General features: G+C 49.0%; 1 protein-coding gene across 2 annotated transcripts in view; it reads right to left on the reverse strand.

Moving 5' to 3' along the window:
* The window catches only part of GPATCH11 (G-patch domain containing 11), a 253848-nt gene that overhangs the window by 202542 nt on the left and 30037 nt on the right, over positions 1–21269 (reverse strand). For both annotated transcript variants that reach the window (XM_063917973.1, XM_063917974.1), the window contains exon 2: positions 1615–1841. In XM_063917973.1, the coding sequence (XP_063774043.1) occupies positions 1615–1841 (227 nt within the window). The remainder of the gene's footprint in view (positions 1–1614; positions 1842–21269) is intronic.

A 21269-nucleotide genomic window follows, 5' to 3' on the forward strand; every position in this document is an offset into this window, starting at 1 on the left:
CAGAGTTTACCCCCCAAGAATGGCAAGAGAGACACAGAGATTGGAGCCAAACCACACACAGCGCTTTTACCAAAGGGAGACCCCTTGTCAGCACTGACTGTGACCCTTAATAGGACATACAGTCGTATTACAGCCTCCTACCTCTTCTACAACCCCCTGGTACCGTGTACAGATAGCTGCAGTTGCTGTGGAGGGGCCTGTTCTCCTCAGCGCTGTGCAGGCAGGAAAATTGCGCTGAAACGCTGCTGGGTCCACTCTGAGAAGCTCCGCCCCCTTAATGGCGCTGTCTTCCTGCTCTTCGTGGATTATACTGGCCTGAGGAATTAGTGCTGGCTGAGATCCGAGGACCCCGACAGGCTTCTGGACCAGTGTAGGGGGTAAGCGCTGGCCCAGGGCGCCCCTCACAGTGCCGCACCTTGTACCGCTGAGCCTTCCCAGGAGCGCTGCCGCCATCTTCACACTGGCCCCCCGCTTGCTAGGGGGGTCGGTGTCTCACTCACCACTTCTTCAGCTCTGTAAGGGGTTGGTGGCATGCTGCTGGGGCGAGTGGTCCCCTGTGGCGGAAAACGATCAGACCCCTCTGGAGCACAGTGTCCAGACAGCGGAGACAGTGGCTCAGACCTCGCAGGGCGGACACTGCTCCCCCCCCTTAGTCCCTCGTTGCAGGGAGGCTGTTGCCAGCAGCCTCCCTGTAAAATAAAACTCTACAAAGCTTTCTAGAAAAGTTTGTTTAGAGCTCCCCTAGCTGTGACCGGCTCCTCCGGGCACATTTTCTAAACTGAGTCTGGTAGGAGGGGCATAGAGGGAGGAGCCAGCCCACACTCTCAAACTCTTAAAGTGCCAATGGCTCCTGGTGGACCCGTCTATACCCCATGGTACTCATGTGGACCCCAGCATCCTCTAGGACGTAAGAGAACATAAAGCACCTAGATCCTAATGCACTGAATAAAGAACTAATCTGATAGAGTTGAGGGCATATAGAGGGGGAAAAGCCTATGCTGACAGGCTTATATTTACAAGTGCCCAGGCTCCCCATGCCGCCAGCTATAGCTCAAAGTCTCCAATGTCCCTAAAGGAAGAAAACCAAAAATAAAATGCAATGTTCTACTTTGGCATTGCCTTGAGTACCATCTATTGCACCATGTCTGATCACTGGGCACACTATAAAGATGATAACAAGAGGAAAGCAACAGATAGTAGGGATAACAAGATCCTAAATACTTGCCACCAGTCCAAACAGTGATAAATTACATCTCCTTGTCATGTAGAAAAGGTACAAATACTCCATATACTAATCAACAGTCACCTGCCCCATCTCCATCATGCGCACTGGGAGTAGGGGCAATGGAGACAGGACAGACCAGGAGAGCAGGGCAAGTATAGCAGGGCAAAGGTCAATGAGCACTTAAGAATATAATTTTGTTTTTCAAACTAAAACCCGCAACCACAGAGCAGGGGCTGAAACACAGCTGTGAGGAAACAATTGGAACAATTATGGCACTTGCGATAAATTCAGCAATGATGATCTGGTGTATGATCAAGTAAAATCAAATGTAACGTAGTACTGGTTTAATTTGCAGCCAGTGCTAAAGGAATTCCCGAAGTTAACTGTACCTTTTTTGCCAAGCGCTTGGCCCTTCTTGTACCCCATCTTCTGCAGTAACGCAAAGCCTTTGTTCTCATTGCTGAGGGCCACATTCATTACTGTATCCCGTCTTTCCTTTTCCACCTCTTTTAAACTCTTTTGCCTGTTTTTTAAATTACTTTCCTTATGTTTTTCTTCCTTTTGATAGGATTCTTTAATACTCCTTGGCACGGGGATTCCTGGTCGAATATCCTGTCTGGAATATATATTCAAGCACATACACATAGATTGAATTAATACATGTATAGATAGATATACTTGCTTACACATACAAATACTTTATTAAACACATTGCAAAACAAATATAAAAAAAAAAAAAAGATTATTACAAATGCCCTATGAAGCATCATGTGCTCTTCATATAAAGTCAAAAACAGTTTCCACCCCTACCATAAATTTAAATAAGCACCTGAATGAAATACTGTATCAATCCTAGTGGGTATAATGAACATGTTTGCCAATCTCAGATAGGACATACGAACAGTTAGCAATGAGGAAGGCTAGTCAGATGCTTGGCTGCAGACTAGCTTGGCTGCATTGGGAGAGGAATCAGCAGCAGAAAGAAAGAAGTAATAATGCCACTGTATAGGTCATTGGTACGGCCTCATCTAGAATACTGTATTCAGTTCTGGAGGCCATATCTTCAAAAGGATATTAATACATTAAAAACTGTACAAATGAGGGCAACTAAAATGGTGCATGGCCTACATCACAAAACATACCCAGAAAGACTAAGAAATCTCAATATGTATAGTTTGGAGCAGAGAAGGGAAAGGGGGGACATGATAGAAACTTTCAAATATATCAAGGGTTTTAACAAAGTCCAGGAGGGAAACATTCTCCAAATGAAGAGAAGCAATAGGACACGAGGACATGCACTGAGACTGGAGGGGGGGAGGTTCAGGGGAAATTTGCGGAAAAATTATTTCACAGAAAGGGTAGTGGACAAGTGGAATAGCCTCCCATCAGAGGTGGTAGAGGCTAAGACAGTAGAGCAATTTAAACATGCATGGGATAGACATAAGGATATCCTTACAAAGAAATAAGGATCAAATAAGGTTAGAGATAAAAAATAATATAAAAAAAAAAAAAAGGGGGCAGACTAGATGGGCCAAGTGGTTCTTATCTGCCAACAAATTCTATTAGGCCCTACACACTGGCCGTTTTTTTGAAAGATATGAACGATCTCGTTCATAAATGAATGAGAACTCGTTCATATCTTTCAGTGTGGAGACTCCAGCGATGAACGATGCGCGGCCCCGCGCTCGTTCATCGCTGGTCTCCAGTCGGCTGTGCATGCAGGCCAATATGGACGATCTCGTCCATATTTGCCTGCACTTCAATGCAGCCGCGTGACAGGGGGAGTGAAGAAACTTCACTCCCCCCGTCACTGCCCCCCCGCCGTCGGGCAGCACGGCGGCGGGTCGGCCAGTGAGTAGGGCCCTTATGTTTCTATCAGACTGTGGCTCTGTACACAGGTCTAAAATTGGGATTAAAAACAATTTACAGTATTCTGGGATCCCCCAATTACTAGTCTTTTCTCAACAGAAGTGTACACAATGTGGCGGCAAAGGTCAACATGTCACTTGCTGTATCACAAAAATACACAAACAAGGCATATTGCCTCAGTAAAGTCAAGAGCTTAATACATTTTCTGAATTTCCAATAAAATACACAAGGTGCACTGTGATAATAATAAGAATTTACTTACCGATAATTCTATTTCTCATAGTCCGTAGTGGATGCTGGGACTCCGTAAGGACCATGGGGAATAGCGGCTCCGCAGGAGACTGGGCACAAAAGTAAAAGCTTGAACTAGCTGGTGTGCACTGGCTCCTCCCCCTATGACCCTCCTCCAAGCCTCAGTTAGGATACTGTGCCCGGACGAGCGTACATAATAAGGAAGGATATTGAATCCCGGGTAAGACTCATACCAGCCACACCAATCACACCGTACAACCTGTGATCTGAACCCAGTTAACAGTATGATAAACGAAGGAGCCTCTGAAAAGATGGCTCACAACAATAATAACCCGAATTTTGTAACAATAACTATATACAAGTATTGCAGACAATCCGCACTTGGGATGGGTGCCCAGCATCCACTACGGACTATGAGAAATAGAATTATCGGTAAGTAAATTCTTATTTTCTCTAACGTCCTAAGTGGATGCTGGGACTCCGTAAGGACCATGGGGATTATACCAAAGCTCCCAAACGGGCGGGAGAGTGCGGATGACTCTGCAGCACCGAATGAGAGAACTCCAGGTCCTCCTCAGCCAGGGTATCAAATTTGTAGAATTTAGCAAACGTGTTTGCCCCTGACCAAGTAGCTGCTCGGCAAAGTTGTAAAGCCGAGACCCCTCGGGCAGCCGCCCAAGATGAGCCCACCTTCCTTGTGGAATGGGCTTTTACAGATTTTGGCTGTGGCAGGCCTGCCACAGAATGTGCAAGCTGAATTGTACTACAAATCCAACGAGCAATCGTCTGCTTAGAAGCAGGAGCACCCAGCTTGTTGGGTGCATACAGGATAAACAGCGAGTCAGATTTCCTGACTCCAGCCGTCCTGGAAATATATATTTTCAGGGCCCCGACTACGTCCAGTAACTTGGAGTCCTCCAAGTCCCTAGTAGCCGCAGGCACCACAATAGGCTGGTTCACGTGAAACGCTGAAACCACCTTTGGGAGAAATTGAGGACGAGTCCTCAATTCTGCCCTATCCGTGTGAAAAATCAGGTAAGGGCTTTTAGAAGATAAAGCCGCCAATTCTGAGACACGCCTGGCTGAAGCCAGGGCTAACAGCATTACCACCTTCCATGTGAGATATTTTAATTCCACAGTGGTGAGTGGTTCAAACCAATGTGATTTTAGGAACCCCAAAACCACATTGAGATCCCAAGGTGCCACCGGGGGCACAAAAGGAGGCTGTATATGCAGTACCCCTTTGACAAACGTCTGGACTTCAGGCACTGAAGCCAGTTCTTTTTGGAAGAAAATCGACAGGGCCGAAATTTGAACCTTAATGGACCCTAATTTTAGGCCCATAGACAGTCCTGTTTGCAGGAAATGTAGGAAGCGACCCAGTTGAAATTCCTCTGTAGGGGCCTCTTTGGCCTCACACCACGCAACATATTTTCGCCAAATGCGGTGATAATGTTTCGCGGTTACATCCTTCCTGGCCTTTATCAGGGTAGGGATGACTTCTTCTGGAATGCCTTTTTCCTTCAGGATCCGGCGTTCAACCGCCATGCCATCAAACGCAGCCGCAGTAAGTCTTGGAACAGACAAGGTCCCTGCTGGAGCAGGTCCTTTCTTAGAGGTAGAGGCCACGGGTCCTCCGTGAGCATCTCTTGAAGTTCCGGGTACCAAGTCCTTCTTGGCCAATCCGGAACCACGAGTATAGTTCTTACTCCTCTCCTTTTTATGATTCTCAGTACTTTTGGTATGAGAGGCAGAGGAGGGAACACATACACTGACTGGTACACCCATGGTGTTACCAGAGCGTCCACCGCTATTGCCTGAGGGTCCCTTGACCTGGCGCAATATCTGTCTAGTTTTTTGTTGAGACGGGACGCCATCATGTCCACCTTTGGTTTTTCCCAACGGTTTACCATCTCTTGGAAGACTTCTGGATGAAGTCCCCACTCCCCCGGGTGAAGGTCGTGTCTGCTGAGGAAGTCCGCTTCCCAGTTGTCCACTCCCGGAATGAACACTGCTGACAGTGCTATCACATGATTCTCCGCCCAGCGAAGAATCCTTGCAGCTTCTGCCATCGCCCTCCTGCTTCTCGTGCCGCCCTGTTTACGTGGGCGACTGACGTGATGTTGTCCGATTGGATCAATACCGCCTGACCCTGAAGCAGGGGTTTTGCTTGACTTAGGGCATTGTAAATGGCCCTTAGTTCCAGAATGTTTATATGAAGAGATGTTTCCATGCTTGACCACAAGCCCTGGAAATTTTGTCCCTGTGTGACTGCTCCCCAGCCTCTCAGGCTGGCATCTGTGGTCACCAGGATCCAATCCTGAATGCCGAATCTGCGGCCCTCTAGTAGATGAGCACTCTGCAGCCACCACAGAAGAGACACCCTTGTCCTTGGCGACAGGGTTATCCGCTGATGCATCTGAAGATGCGATCCGGACCATTTGTCCAGAAGATCCCACTGAAACGTTCTTGCATGGAATCTTCCGAATGGAATCGCTTCGTAAGAAGCCACCATTTTTCCCAGGACCCTCGTGCACTGATGCACTGACACCTGGCCTGGTTTTAGGAGATTCCTGACTAGCTCGGATAACTCCCTGGCCTTCTCCTCTGGGAGAAACACCTTTTTCTGGACTGTGTCCAGAATCATCCCTAGGAACAGGAGACGTGTCGTTGGAATCAGCTGCGATTTTGGAATATTTAGAATCCACCCGTGCTGACGTAACACTAACTGAGATAGTGCTACTCCGACTTCTAACTGTTCCCTGGACCTTGCCCTTATCAGGAGATCGTCCAAGTAAGGGATAATTAAAACGCCTTTTCTTCTAAGAAGAATCATCATTTCGGCCATTACCTTGGTAAAGACCCGAGGTGCCGTGGACAATCCAAACGGCAGCGTCTGAAACTGATGATGACAGTTTTGTACTACAAACCTGAGGTACCCTTGGTGAGAAGGGTAGATTGGGACGTGGAGATAAGCATCTTTGATGTCCAGAGACACCATATAGTCCCCTTCTTCCAGGTTTGCTATCACTGCTCTGAGTGACTCCATCTTGAATTTGAACCTCTTTATGTAAGTGTTCAAGGATTTTAGATTTAAAATTGGTCTCACCGAGCCGTCCGGCTTCGGTACCACAAACAGCGTGGAATAATACCCCTTTCCCTGTTGTAGGAGAGGTACCTTGATTATCACCTGCTGGGAATACAGCTTGTGAATGGCTTCCAAAACTGCCTCCCTGTCGGAGGGAGACTTTGGTAGAGCAGACTTCAGGAACCGGCGAGGGGGAGACGTCTCGAATTCCAGTTTGTACCCCTGTGATACTACCTGCAGAATCCAGGGGTCCACTTGCGAGTGAGCCCACTGCGCGTTGAAATTTTTGAGACGGGCCCCCACCGTGTCCGAGTCTGCTTGTAAAGCCCCAGCGTCATGCTGAAGACTAGGCAGAAGCAGAGGAGGGCTTCTGCTCCTGGGAAGAGGCTGCCTGGTGCAGTCTTTTTCCTCTTCCTCTGCCCCGGGGCAGAAATGAGTGGCCTTTTGCCCGCCTGTACTTATGGGAACGAAAGGACTGAGTTTGAAAAGACGGTGTCTTTTTCTGCTGAGAGGTGACCTGGGGTAAAAAGGTGGACTTTCCGGCCGTTGCCGTGGCCACCAGGTCCGATAGACCGGCCCCAAATAACTCCTCCCCTTTAAACGGCAATACTTCCATATGTCGTTTGGAATCCGCATCCCCTGACCACTGTCGCGTCCATAACGCTCTTCTGGCAGAAATGGACATAGCACTCACTCTTGATGCCAGGGTGCAAATATCCCTCTGTGCATCACGCATATATAGTAATGCATCCTTCAAATGCTCTATAGTTAGTAATATACTGTCCCTATCCAGGGTATCAATATTTTCAGTCAGGGAATCCGACCACGCCACTCCAGCACTGCACATCCAGGCTGATGCGATTGCTGGTCGCAGTATAACACCAGTATGTGTGTATATACCCTTCAGGATATTTTCCAGCCTTCTATCCGCTGGTTCTTTGAGGGCGGCCGTATCAGGAGACGGTAACGCTACTTGTTTAGATAAACGTGTGAGCGCTTTATCTACTCTAGGGGGTGTTTCCCAACGCGCCCTAACCTCTGGCGGGAAAGGGTATAGTGCCAATAATTTATTAGAAATTAGCACTTTTTTATCGGGGGAAACCCACGCTTTATCACACACCTCATTTAATTCATCTGACTTTTACTCTAAGCAGCTCAGGAGAGCCACCTAGCATGCACCCTTCTCGTTCGGGCACAAAAATCTAACTGGGGCTTGGAGGAGGGTCATAGGGGGAAGAGCCAGTGCACACCAGCTAGTTCAAGCTTTTACTTTTGTGCCCAGTCTCCTGCGGAGCCGCTATTCCCCATGGTCCTTACGGAGTCCCAGCATCCACTTAGGACGTTAGAGAAAGAAAGGTAGTATTCCCGAAAGGCTGTTTCAGTGAGGCGTCGTGCCCTGCCCAATTTGAAAATGGCAAAATGCACCCTGTCCTTAAGGCGGCACCCCGCTGAAACAGCATGCCCTCTTCTATCCCAACTCGCGGGCCACCCTGTCCCATGGGTGTGAAAAGTTACGCACCCCATATTTTCACAGTGAGGGGAGTGCTTAGGGGCAGCCAGGCTTGCCCATAATGCCCATAAGTGCTGGGCACGGCCATTAAGAGTAACAAACAGGGGACATGTCATGAGACCACAGCAGCCCCTTTTCGGGAGGACACATGCAGAGGTTTCCCCTTTACTGGCCAGCACCCTGCACGCAGTTCACCCTAGCATGCGACTAGACAGGCATTTCTATTTTTGCATGGGGGAGGTGGATCCAGCCAGTGCCCTAACAGGGTGTTAGTGTGGCCTGTGTCGCCCCCGCAATCCATATTGTCACGACTAGGTGGTGGGGCCTCTAGCTCTGACAAACACAGCACTGCCCGAGGTGTCCTAAGGATGCTCTGGGCAGCTCCATAGGCTCCAGGGTGCCTGCCCAGAGCATTACTTGGTTGCTCAGCTGTTCCATGCACTCTGCAAGCCACACGCGTGAGTGTACTGTTCACACAACCTAAGTTATGGCCCTGGATCCAGCTACTGTACATCCAATGACTCAGTAGCTTGTACCAGTAGTAATGCAAATTTTTTTTTGTGTGTGTTCGTTTACCAGTTTTTGGATTTGAGCATACCTTTCCTTATAACACTACTTCAGTCCATTTGTGTTTAAAGACATTCATTTATGCACAACTCTTTTATTAACCTCTTGGGTAGAAGTTTAAACTTTGCTGTAACCATTCCAGAACCTTAATTCTTTCTTTCCAGTCAATCAACTCTAGACTTAGTTTTTAGTATGCTTAGGATCACTGACATGTTCCATCATACAATATCGGGACTGTCGGGTAGATGGCCTCACAGTTTCCTCTATAATACTCTGGTTATATAATCTGGCCAGAGGACATTATACCAGAAAGTCTTCAGTGTTCTTCAGATGCAATTTTGCAAACCCAACCCATACTGCTGTAGCATTTTTTCTAACTCCTCAGAGACAGTGTGTGATTTTTCCTGGTTATCCTTCCATCAGTAACAAGTTTGCTCAATTTTTACCAATATTAGAGTCATGAACCATTATATTTACTTTATTCAAAGAGGACTGTAAATCTTTGGCTGTAGCGTTCTTTGTGATATCTCCAGAGCATCATATTACTTTTTGGTGAATTAGCTGGAACATCCAATCCTGGCATCGATCTGTTAATGTTCAATTATATATAATGGGTTTCAAATTGTTTGGAAACTCATGTCTGTAATAAGGCAGCTCTGTCCCAATACAACACTGACAAACAGGTCAGCGATAGAGAAAATGAGCCGGCAGCTGGTGACCAGCAACTTATTTATATGGAGCTGACCTTTATCCACCCCTGCCCCATTTATCTGCATGTCCAGACATCAGACACACCAAGAAAAACTGTCTGTCTAATGGCACAACAAATACTGGGTATAATAAGATTTTAATTCCTTTTCTCGTAGTCCATAAGGGATATTGGTGAGACTTAGTACGATAGGTATAGACAGGGTCCAAAGGAGCCGGTGCACTTTAAATTTTTTCAACTGGGTGTGCTGGCTCCTACCCTCTATGCCCCCTCCCACAGGCAGTTATAGGTAAAACAATGCCCGAAGGAGAAAGGACAGACATGAGAGAAGGAACATAACAAGGAGTGGTGAGATTTATATACCAGCACACCACCAAAGCCGTAACTAGCTGTGTGCTGAGTGTGCCTTGCACACAGCGCACACGTGGAGGGAGCGCATCACTGATGATGGACAGTGGTCAGCAGGGAGCCATGATAATGAATGCAGGAGTCAGGACAGCTCCGGAGCTGTTCCCTAGCCTGCCCGTGCAGCCCCGCCTCCCACTCGACACTCACAGGCCAAATGAACCTCTCTCCCCCCCACACCTTCCCCAAAAGCCGGTGCGGGCGCTAGGTCATAGCGTTCGGCGGACTCGGTGATGGGAGCGACGTGGTGTTGTACACGCGGCCGCCCGCCTACCCGACCACCCGCACACAAGCACCAGCCAGGCCCATCTGAAGTCCCCCTGAGCCCCCCCGCCACTGAGGAGTCCTGCCGGCTGCCACCCACGCAGTCCGGGGTCCCGGCAGCAGCACAGCACTCGGCAAGCCTCAGCACTGGAGAGAGAGTGCTGACCCCCCTCCCCCTGGTGAGTGCGGATGTTTTTCTCTTTCTCTCTCTCAGATCCTTCCCCTTGTCTCTTTCATGTTCTTCCCCCCTCTCTCTCTCTCTCTCTTCCTCGCTCCCCACTCTCTCTTTTTGTAAAAAGGGGACTCTGTCTGCCGTACTGTGTAAAAAAAGGGGACGCTGTCTGCCGTAATGTGTAAAATAAGGGGACGCTGTCTGCCGTAATGTGTAAAATAAGGAGATGCTGTCTGCCGTGATGTGTAAAAAAAGGAGATGCTGTCTGCCGTAATGTGTAAAAAAAGGAGATGCTGTCTGCCGTAATGTGTAAAAAAAGGAGATGCTGTCTGCCGTAATGTGTAAAAAAAGGAGATGCTGTCTGCCGTAATGTGTAAAAAGGGGTCTCTGTCTGCCGTAATGTGTAAAAAAGGGGACGCTGGCTGCCGTAATGTGTAAAAAGGGGACGCTGTCTGCCGTAATGTGTAAAAAGGGGGACTGTCTGCCGTAATGTGTAAAAGGGGCTCTACCTGGTGTAGAGGCGCTACTGTGCAGCGTAATTTAAAAAATGGAGACTACTGTGCATCGTAGTATGAATTGGTATTATTTTGTGGCCACGACCCTTCCCCATGAAGCCACGCCCCTATATATTTTTGGCGCGCCTACGGCACGCACTGCCCCAATCTTGCATGGTGTGTGGGGGGGGGGGGGGGAGGGCGCCAATGCCATTTCTTGCACACAGCGCTAAAATGCCTAGTTCTGGCACTGCACACTACTAACATGTAACAACCAGCAAAGGCTGGTAACAAGACAGCAACAGCTGAACAGGTAACCATAGAAAAGACAACCTGCAGAAAAGTCAACGAACTGAGGCGGGCGCCCAATAATCCCTTATGGACTACAAGAAGAGGATTTACCAGTAGGTACTTAAAATCCTATTTTCTCTATTATCCATAAGGGATATTGGGGAGATTTAGTACAATGGGGACGTCCCAAAGCTTCCAGAACGGGCGGGAATGTGCGGAGACTTCTGCAGCACCGCCTGCCCAAACTGGGTATCCTCTTTGGCCAGGGTATAAACCTGTAGAATTTCACAAAGGTGTTCTTTCCCGACCAGGTAGCAGCTTGGCATAGTTGCAAAGCAGAGACTCCACGGACAGCAGCAGCCCAGGAAGACCCCACCGATCTTGTAGAGTGGACCTTCAGAGACTGTGGAACAGTAAAGGCTGCCGACACATAGGCCTGTTGGATAGTAAGCCTAAGCTAACGAGCAATAGACTGCTTTGAAGCAGGGCAACCCTCTTTATGTGCATCATAGAGCACGAACAAAGAATCCATCTTTCTGACCAGAGCCGTTCTCTTGACATAGATCTTCAAGGCTCACACCGCATCCAATGCCTCCGGAGGAGCAGAAGTGCCAGAACCTGACGGAACCACAATAGGTTGATTCAAGTGGAATGCAGAGACGACCTTCGGGAGGAACTGCTGCCTAGTCCTGAGCTCGGCTCTGTCCTCGTAAAAGAGCAAGTAGGGACTTTTACACGATAAGGCCCCCAATTCTGAGACACGCCTAGCAGAAGCCAGGGCCATCAACAGCACCGTCTTCCACGTGAGGTACTTGTCTTCTACCATCATTAGTGGTTCAAACCAGGAGGACTGTAGAAACTCCAACACAACATTCAAATACCAGGGTGCCGTGGGTGGCACAAAAGGAGGTTGTATGTGAAGTACCCCTAGCAAAAAGGTCTGAACTTCTGACAACACTGCCAATTTCCTCTGGAAGAAGATGGAGAGAGCAGATATCTGGATCTTAATGGAACCCAGACGTAAGCCCTTGTCCACACCAGCCTGCAGGAAACGTCCCAAGATGAACTCCGCACGCACGGTCCTCACACCAAGAGAAATATCTTCTTCAGATATGATGATAGTGTTTTGACGTCACAGGTTTCCGGGCCTGAACCATGGTAGCAATGACCTTCTTGGAAAGGCCCTTGTAAGCTAGGATTTTCCGCTCAACCACCCATAAGTCGCCATAAGTCCGTAAATGAACGGTCCTTGCTGAAGAAGATCTTTTCTTAGAGGTAGAGGCCAAGGGTCTTCGACGGACATGTTCAGAAGATCCGCGTACCATGCCCTCCGAGGCCAATCTGGGGCACTCAGAATTGCCTAGACTCCTTGATCTCTGATTCGCATTAGCACCCTTGGGAGTAATAGAATTGGAGGAAACAGGAAGACCAGCCGGTATGGTCAAGGTGACGCCAGTGCATCCAATAAACTCGCCTGAGGGTCCCTGGTCCGCGAGCAATACCAGGGCAGTTTCTTGTTGAGGCGAGAAGCCATCATGTCTATTTGTGGGCAACCCCACCGGTCAATGACCAGCTGGAACACCGGATGGTGGAGCCCCCACTCCCCCGGGTGGAGATTGTGACGACTCAGGAAGTCCACCTCCCAGCTGTCCACACCCAGAATGAAGATTGCTTACATGGCTCTTGCATTTCTTTCCGCCCAGAGGAGTATCTTTGACACCTCTCGCATGCAGGCCCTGCTTTTTGTCCCTCCTTGTTGACTGATATATGCCACTGCCGTGGCATTGTCCAACTGTACCTGGATCGCGTGATCCTTGAGCAGAGGAGAGGCTTGAAGTAGGGCACTGTAGATCGCCCGAAGTTCCATAATGTTGATTGGAAGGATGCTTTCGTGGGCTGACCACCTGCCCTGGAACTGCGCCCCATGGGTGACAGCTCCCCATCCTCTCAGACTCGCATCTGTCGTGAGGAGGGTTCAATCCTGAATCCCGAAACTCCTGCCCTCCAACGGATTGGTGGACTGTAGCCACCACAGGAGTGAAATTCTGGACTGAGGTGACAGCTGAATCATCCGGTGCATCTGGAGATGCGATCCGGTCCACTTGCTCAGGAGATCCAACTGAAAAGTTCTGGCATGGAACCTCCCATACTGGAATGCCTCGTATGAGGAAACCATCTTTCCAAACAATCTTATGCAGAGATGTATGGACACTCGAGTAGGTCGGAGCACCATGGGGACCATCTCCTGAAGTGTTTTCGCCTTGTCCTCTGGTAGAAACACCTTCTGGGCCACAGTATCCAGCAACATCCCCAGGAACAGGGGCCTCTGAGTTGGCTCCAGGTGGGACTTCTGTAAGTTGAGGATCCACCCATGGTCGGACAGAAGACGGATGGTGCGTTCGATATGAAGCAACAAAAGCTCCCTGGATCTTGCCTTTATCAGAATATTGTCCAGATAAGGGAGCACATTGATCCTCTGGATCCGGAGTCGAAGCATCATCTCCGCCATCACCTTCGTGAACACCTTCATGAACACCTTCATGGCCGTTGACAGGCTGAAGGGCAGTGTCTGGAATTGGAAGTGATCGTCCAAGCAGGGAAAACCGCAGGTACGCCTGATGAAGAGGCCAAATCGGAATATGGAGATAGGGGTCCTTGATATCCAAGGAGACCATAAATTCCTGTTCTTCCAGGCCCGCAATCCCTGGTACTGGAACAATGACGAGGGACTGGACCAACTTTTGGATGGCCTGTTGCAACGTAACCTGCATATCCTCCACAGCTGGTAAGCTTGATTAGAAAAATTGTTGGGGACAGCGGCGGGAGGGGGGGAGTACTGTCGAACCGAACTCCAGCTTGTAGCCTTGAGGAACGAGCTCCCAGGCCCAGGTATCCTGGCAGGAGGTCTCCCAGTCGCAGCTGTAGTGATGCAGTCGAGCTCCCACGGTGGGCACCGTCATGTTGAGGCTTTTAGTGGAAGCAGAACAGGTGGACTGTTCCTGAGGACTGGTTATTACAGGTTTTCTGGACTTACCTCTGGTGCCTCTAGTCGCATTGGAGGCCCCTCTGGCCTTTGATTGAAATGTGCGAGACCGAAAGGACTGGACAGACGGTCCCGGATAGGAACGTCTCGACAGCGGGGCCCCAGAGGGGAGAAACGTGGATTTCCCGGCAGTAACCTTGGAAATCCAGGCATCCAATTCAATCCCAAAAAGCCATTCCCCCGAAAAGGGGAGGGACTCCACAGTACGTTTGGATTCTGCATACGCAATCCACTGGATTCTGCATCCGCAATCCACTTACGCAACCACAAGGCCCTGCGTGCCAACGTCTGAGCATTTATGTTCCCCATCTCCTTGAGGGAATCACAGAGGACACGGGCAGTGTCCTGAATGTGTTTCAGTAGGGTAACCATGGTAACTAATGGCATATCCCCCGAGAGGCCCCCCTGAATTTGCGTGGCCCAAGAATGACTGACATGGGTCATCCAGCAACCCGCAATGACTGATCTTTGTGAAAGGCCGGCTGCAGTGTATATAGATTTTAGGGTAGTCTCAATCTTTCTATCCCCAGGGTTCTTCATAGTAAAGGAGCCCGGGGCAGGCAGCACCGCCTTTTTCGACAGGCGAGAGACTGAAACATCCACCCCAGGGAATTCCTCCCAAAATTTTCTACCTTGAGGTGCAAATGGAAAAGTGCGCAAAAACTTTTTGGACACCTGGAATTTTTTGTATGGATTATTCCAAGCCTGTTTGAATAAGTCATCTAACTCTGGAGATTCAGGGAAAGTGACATTGGGCATGTTTTGTACAAAGAAAAACGACTGTAGTGAAGCAGCGTGCTCTAGGAGAGCTGTAACATATCCCTTATAGCCCAAATGAGGGGAACAATACCCTGAGTAGAATTGGGATCTCCACTAACGGGATCCAGGTCATCATCATCTGCTTTAGAGAGCAGAGCAGGTAAACCACGCTTTTGGGGACCTGCATGAGAGAGTGGGAGCTGTACATCAACCCTAGCAGCTAAATCTGCAACAGCTTGTTGCAGTAGCTGAGTTTTTTGCACATTAGCAGTGAGCTGGGATAACATATCTGACATCATAGTCTTAAGAGACCCTAACCAGTGGGGCTCTGTACCCTCGCCCCCAACCTCTTCACTAATTTGTGAAGATTGACTACATTGCTCACAGGAAGCAGAGTCATTAGATAATGGAGAGAAACTGGTGTGACAGATACTGCACAGTTTGTGCTTACCCATATTTCACAGTAAGTACAAACATACACAAACACACAGTTATAACCCTACTGCATGTGAGAGGTGACACAGAGAGAGGGAGAAATACCAGCACACCCTGAGCTGTACAGCCCCAGTGAGACGGTCAGCTCTGTGATCACAGTAACACTAATAAATACAGTCCTAAATAGGCTCAGAATAATGCACACATGCAGCTCCCCCCTTAGCTACACCCTGTAACAGTTTCTAGCGGCTCTGAGGCAGGAAGCGCTGAGTGTGTGCTGTTGATGGCTGCTGTAAGTACAGGAAGGCGCCAAAACCCAGCTGGTCCCGCTCTGAGAAAGCTCCACCCCCGTTCAATGGCGCCGGAGCTGTACATATTATTTACACTGGCAATGTCTTCAAATAAGCTTAAAACCTCACACAAGTGCTTAGTTAAGCAGTTTTGTGCCAGTGTACACACGGGGGATCCTTGCGGGTCCCTCCAGGGAGGGTCCCGTACGCCGCGCCCATAGTCAGCCGCAATTTGAACCGGGGACTTCCCTAGCGGGGTCCCTAGTTTGTACTCACCATCGACGTCACCTTCAGGCAGCGTTAGGGGTGTGCGGTGTGCTGCGGCTTTGACAGCCAAGGAGCAGTGCCCGCGCTGAACAATCGGCCCCTCAGGACGGGGGCCCTGCAGCGGGGAAGCGGTACTGCACCTCGCAAGGCCGGTAACCTCCCGTCCCCTAACTCCCACGGCGCAGGTATGCTGTTGCCCAGACAGCATACCGAAAAAAAATAAGATTTTAAACCTACCGGTAAATCTTTTTCTCCTAGTCCGTAGAGGATGCTGGAGACTCCGTAAGGACCATGGGGTATAGACGGGCTCCGCAGGAGACATGGGCACTCTATGCTTCTCCTCCAGACATCAGTTAGAGAAACTGTGCCCAGAGGAGACGGACAGTACGAGGAAAGGATTTTTGTTAATCTAAGGGCAAGATGCATACCAGCCCACACCATCCACACCATATAACATGGAATATACGAACCAGTTAACAGTATGAAACAAAACAGCATCAGCCCGAGACTGATCAAAACTGTAACATAACCCTTATGTAAGCAAAAATTATATACAAGTCTTGCAGAATGTAGTCCGCACTGGGACGGGCGCCCAGCATCCTCTACGGACTAGGAGAAAAAGATTTACCGGTAGGTTTAAAATCTTATTTTCTCTTACGTCCTAGAGGATGCTGGGGACTCCGTAAGGACCATGGGGATTATACCAAAGCTCCAGACCGGGCGGGAGAGTGCGGATGACTCTGCAGCACCGATTGAGCAAACATGAGGTCTTCCTCAGCCAAGGTATCAAATTTGTAGAATTTAGCAAAAGTGTTTGAACCCGACCAAGTAGCTGCTCGGCAAAGTTGTAATGCCGAGACACCTCGGGCAGCCGCCCAAGAAGAGCCCACCTTCCTAGTGGAATGGGCCTTTACCGAATTTGGTACCAGCAATCCAGACGTAGAATGAGCCTGCTGAATCGTGTTACAGATCCAGTGGGCAATAGTCTGCTTAGAAGCAGGGGCGCCAACCTTGTTGGCCGCATACAGGACAAACAGTGCCTCTGTTTATCTACCCCGAGCCGTCCTGGCTACATAAACTTTTAAGGCCCTGACTACATCAAGAGACTTGGAATCCTCCAAGTCCCCCGTAGCCACAGGCACCACAATAGGTTGGTTCATATGAAACGATGAAACCACCTTAGGCAGAAATTGAGGACGAGTCCTCAACTCTGCTCTATCCACATGGAAAATCAGATAGGGGCTTTTGTGAGACAAAGCCGCCAATTCGGACACCCGCCTCGCAGATGCCAAGGCTAACAACATGACCACTTTCCAAGTGAGAAATTTCAACTCAACTGTTTGAAGAGGTTCAAACCAGTGTGACTTAAGGAACTGTAACACCACGTTAAGGTCCCATGGTGCCACTGGGGGCACAAAAGGAGGTTGGATGTGCAGCACTCCCTTTACAAAAGTCTGGACTTCTGGGAGAGAAGCCAATTCCTTCTGAAAGAATATAAATAGGGACGAAATCTGTACCTTAATGGAGCCTAACTTCATGCCCATATCCACTCCTGTCTGTAGAAAGTGGAGAAAACGGCCCAGGTGAAAATCTTCCGTAGGAGCATTCTTGGCTTCACACCAAGAAACATACTTCCTCCAGATACGGTGATAATATTTCGCCGTCACCTCCTTCCTAGCCCTTATCAGAGTAGGGATGACTTCCTCCGGAAAACCTTTCCCAGCTAGGATTCGGTGTTCAACCGCCATGCCGTCAAACGCAACCGCGGTAGGTCTTGGAACACGCAGGGCCCCTGCTGCAACAGGTCCTCCCTGAGAGGAAGAGGCCATGGATCTTCTGTGAGCATCTCCTGAAGATCTGAATACCAGGCCCTTTGCGGCCAATCTGGAACATTGAGTATTGTCTGCACTCTTTTTCTTTTTATGATTCTCAATATTTTGGAGATGAGAGGAAGAGGAGGGAATACATAGACCGACTGAAACACCATTGGTGTCACCAGGGCGTCTACCGCTACTGCCTGAGGGTCCCTTGACCTGGCACAATACCTCCGAAGCTTCTTGTTGAGGTGTGACGCCATCATGTCTATTTGAGGAAGTCCCCAAAGATTTGTTATCTCTGCAAAAACTTCTTGATGAAGTCCCCACTCTCCTGGATGGAGATCGTGTCTGCTGAGGAAGTCTGCTTCCCAGTTGTCCACTCCCGGAATGAAAACTGCTGACAGAGCGCTTACGTGATTTTCCGCCCAGTGCAGAATCCTTGTGGCTTCCGCCATTGCCACTCTGCTCCTTGGCGGTTTACATGAGCCACGGCTGTGACGTTGTCCGATTGAATCAGAACCGGTAGGTCGCGAAGAAGACTCTCCGCCTGTCGTAGGCCGTTGTATATGGCCCTTAATTCCAGTATGTTGATGTGTAGACAAGCCTCCTGGCTTGACCATGTTCCCTGAAAATTTCTTCCTTGTGTGACTGCTCCCCATCCTCGGAGGCTCGCGTCCGTGGTCACCAGAACCCAGTCTTGAATGCCGAACCTGCGACCCACTAGAAGGTGAGCACTCTGCAGCCACCACAGGAGAGACACCCTGGCCCTGGGGGACAGGCTTAGTTTCTGATGAATTTGAAGATGGGACCCGGACCACTTGTCCAGAAGGTCCCACTGAAATGTCCTCGCATGAAACCTGCCGAAGGGGATGGCCTCGTAGGTCGCCACCATTTTTCCCAGTAGTCGAGTGCATTGATGGACTGACACTCTTTCCGGTTTTAACAGGTCTCTGACCATGTTCTGGAGTTCCTGGGCTTTTTCCATCGGGAGAAAAACCCTCTTTTGTTCCGTGTCCAGAATCATGCCTAAGAAAGATAGCAGAGTCGTTGGAACCAACTGTGACTTTGGTAGATTTAGAATCCAGCCATGTTGCTGTAGTACTCTCAGGGAGAGCGACACGCTTTTCAGCAACTGATCTCTCGATCTCGCTTTTATCAGGAGATCGTCCAAGTACGGGATAATTGTGACTCCCTGCCTGCGCAGGAGCACCATCATTTCCGCCATTACCTTGGTGAAAATCCTCGGGGCCGTGGAAAGCCCAAACGGCAACGTCTGAAACTGGTAGTGACAGTCTTGTACAGCGAATCTCAGGTACGCCTGATGAGGGGGATATATGGGGACATGAAGGTATGCATCCTTTATGTCTAGTGACACCATAAAATCCCCCCCTTCCAGGCTGGAGATAACCGCCCGGAGCGATTCCATCTTGAATTTGAACTTTTTCAAGTACAGGTTTAGGGATTTTAGATTTAGAATGGGCCTGACTGAGCCATCCGGTTTCGGAACCACAAACAGGGTTGAATAGTACCCCTTCCCCTGTTGAACTAAGGGAACCTTGACAATCACTTGCTGTTGATACAGCTTTTGAATTGCAGCTAAAACTATCTCCCTCTCTGGGGAAGAAGCTGGTAAAGCCGATTTGAAAAATCGGCGCGGAGGCACCTCTTCAAATTCCAGCTTGTATCCTTGGGATACAATTTCCATCGCCCAAGGATCCACTTCTGATTGAACCCAGACGTGGCTGAAGAGTCGAAGACATGCCCCCACCGGTGCGGACTCCCTCAGTGGAGCCCCAGCGTCATGCGGTGGATTTAGTAGAAGCCGGGGAGGACTTCTGCTCCTGGGAACTAGCCGTAGCAGGCATTCTTTTCCCTCTACCCTTACCTCTGGCGAGGAAGGAAGAGCCCCGACCTCTTCTGGACTTTTGCGACCGTAAGGACTGCATCTGATATTTTAGTATTTTCTTTTGCTGTGGAGGAACACAAGGTAAAAAAAAGTAGATTTACCCACGGTAGCTGTGGAAACCAGGTCCGTGAGACCTTCCCCAAATAAAACCTCACCCTTGTAAGGCAAAACTTCCATATGCCTCTTTGAGTCGGCATCACCCGTCCATTGGCGGGTCCACAGGGCTCGCCTAGCAGAAATCGCCATGGCGTTGGCTCTCGAACCTAGCAGCCCAACGTCTCTCTGAGCGTCTCTCATATATAAGACTGCGTCTTTAATGTGACCTAAGGTCAATAAAATGGTATCCCTATCTAGGGTATCAATGTTAGCTGACAAGGTATCTGCCCAAGCTGCTACAGCGCTACACACCCAAGCCGACGCTATTGCAGGTCTGAGCAAGGCTCCCGTATGTGCATAAATTGATTTTAAGGTAGTTTCCTGTCTACGATCAGGAGGATCCTTGAGGGCTGCCGTGTCTGGAGACGGTAGCGCCACCTTTTTGGACAAGCGCGTTAAAGCCTTGTCCACCCTGGGTGAAGATTCCCACCGTAACCTGTCCTGTGCAGGGAAAGGATACGCCATAAGAATTCTCTTGGGAATCTGCAGTTTCTTGTCTGGAGTTTCCCAAGCTTTTTCAAATAACGCGTTCAGCTCATGAGATGGAGGAAAGGTTACCTCAGGTTTCTTTTCCTTAAACATGCATACCCTTGTGTCAGGAACAGAGGTGTCATCTGTGATATGCAAAACATCTTTTATTGCAATAATCATATAATGAATACTTTTGGCCACCCTTGGGTGTAACCTCGCATCATCGTAGTCGACACTGGAGTCAGAATCCGTGTCGGTATCAGTGTCTGCTACTTGGGACAGTGGACGTTTCTGAGACCCTGACACAGTCAAAGCCATGGTATACTCCCCGTTTTATCCCTGAACTCTGCTTTGTCCAATTTCTTATGTAATAAAGACACATTTGCATTTAAAACATTCCACATATCCAGCCAATCAGGTGTCGGCGTTGCCGACGGAGACACCACAATCATCTGCTCCACCTCCTCCTTAGATGAGCCTTCCGCTTCAGACATGCCGACACACACGTACCGACACCCCCACACACTCAGGAATATATCTATATGGAGACAGTCCCCCAATAAGGCCCTTTGGAGAGACAGAGAGAGAGAGAGAGAGAGAGAGAGAGAGAGAGAGAGAGAGAGAGAGAGAGAGAGAGTATGCTAGCACACACCCAGCGCCACCGGAATAAAATCCCAGTTAGTACAGCGCTTTTATATAAATATATAATTACACTCACTGCGACAATTAAATGTGCCCCCCCCCCCCCCCCATCTTTTTTGCCCTCTGTAACAGTGTTCAGCAGGGGAGATTCCGGGGAGCCAGCTTCTCTGCAGTGTGCTGTGGAGAAAATGTCACTGGTTAGTGCTGGAGGATCAAGCTCCGCCCCCTCAGCGGCAAGCTTCGGTCCCGCTCAAATTATTTATACTGGCGGGGTTTTTTTAATATACCGCCTCCGCAGTATCTAATCCATATGCCAGTGTCCCTTGAGGTTAAAATTGCTGCCCAGGGCGCCCCCCCCGCCCTGGGCAGCAGTGCATACACGCTCATGCTCCCACCCACGCTCTCTCTCTCCTCATCATGTGCCAACGCCACAGAATACAGCGTTCCTCTTGGAGGAGGACAAGTTCAAATTTAATATCAATATATAGTTTGAGAGATTAGGATATAATCTATGGTAATAAAATATAAAAATTTAACATATAATAAACAGATTTTATATATATATATATATATATATATATATATATATATATATATATATGTGCATCAATTCTCTATATTATTTAGTTTGCATTGA

This window comes from Pseudophryne corroboree, chromosome 4 (assembly GCF_028390025.1).
Source record: "Pseudophryne corroboree isolate aPseCor3 chromosome 4, aPseCor3.hap2, whole genome shotgun sequence".
Classification (NCBI taxonomy): Eukaryota; Metazoa; Chordata; class Amphibia; order Anura; family Myobatrachidae; genus Pseudophryne; species Pseudophryne corroboree.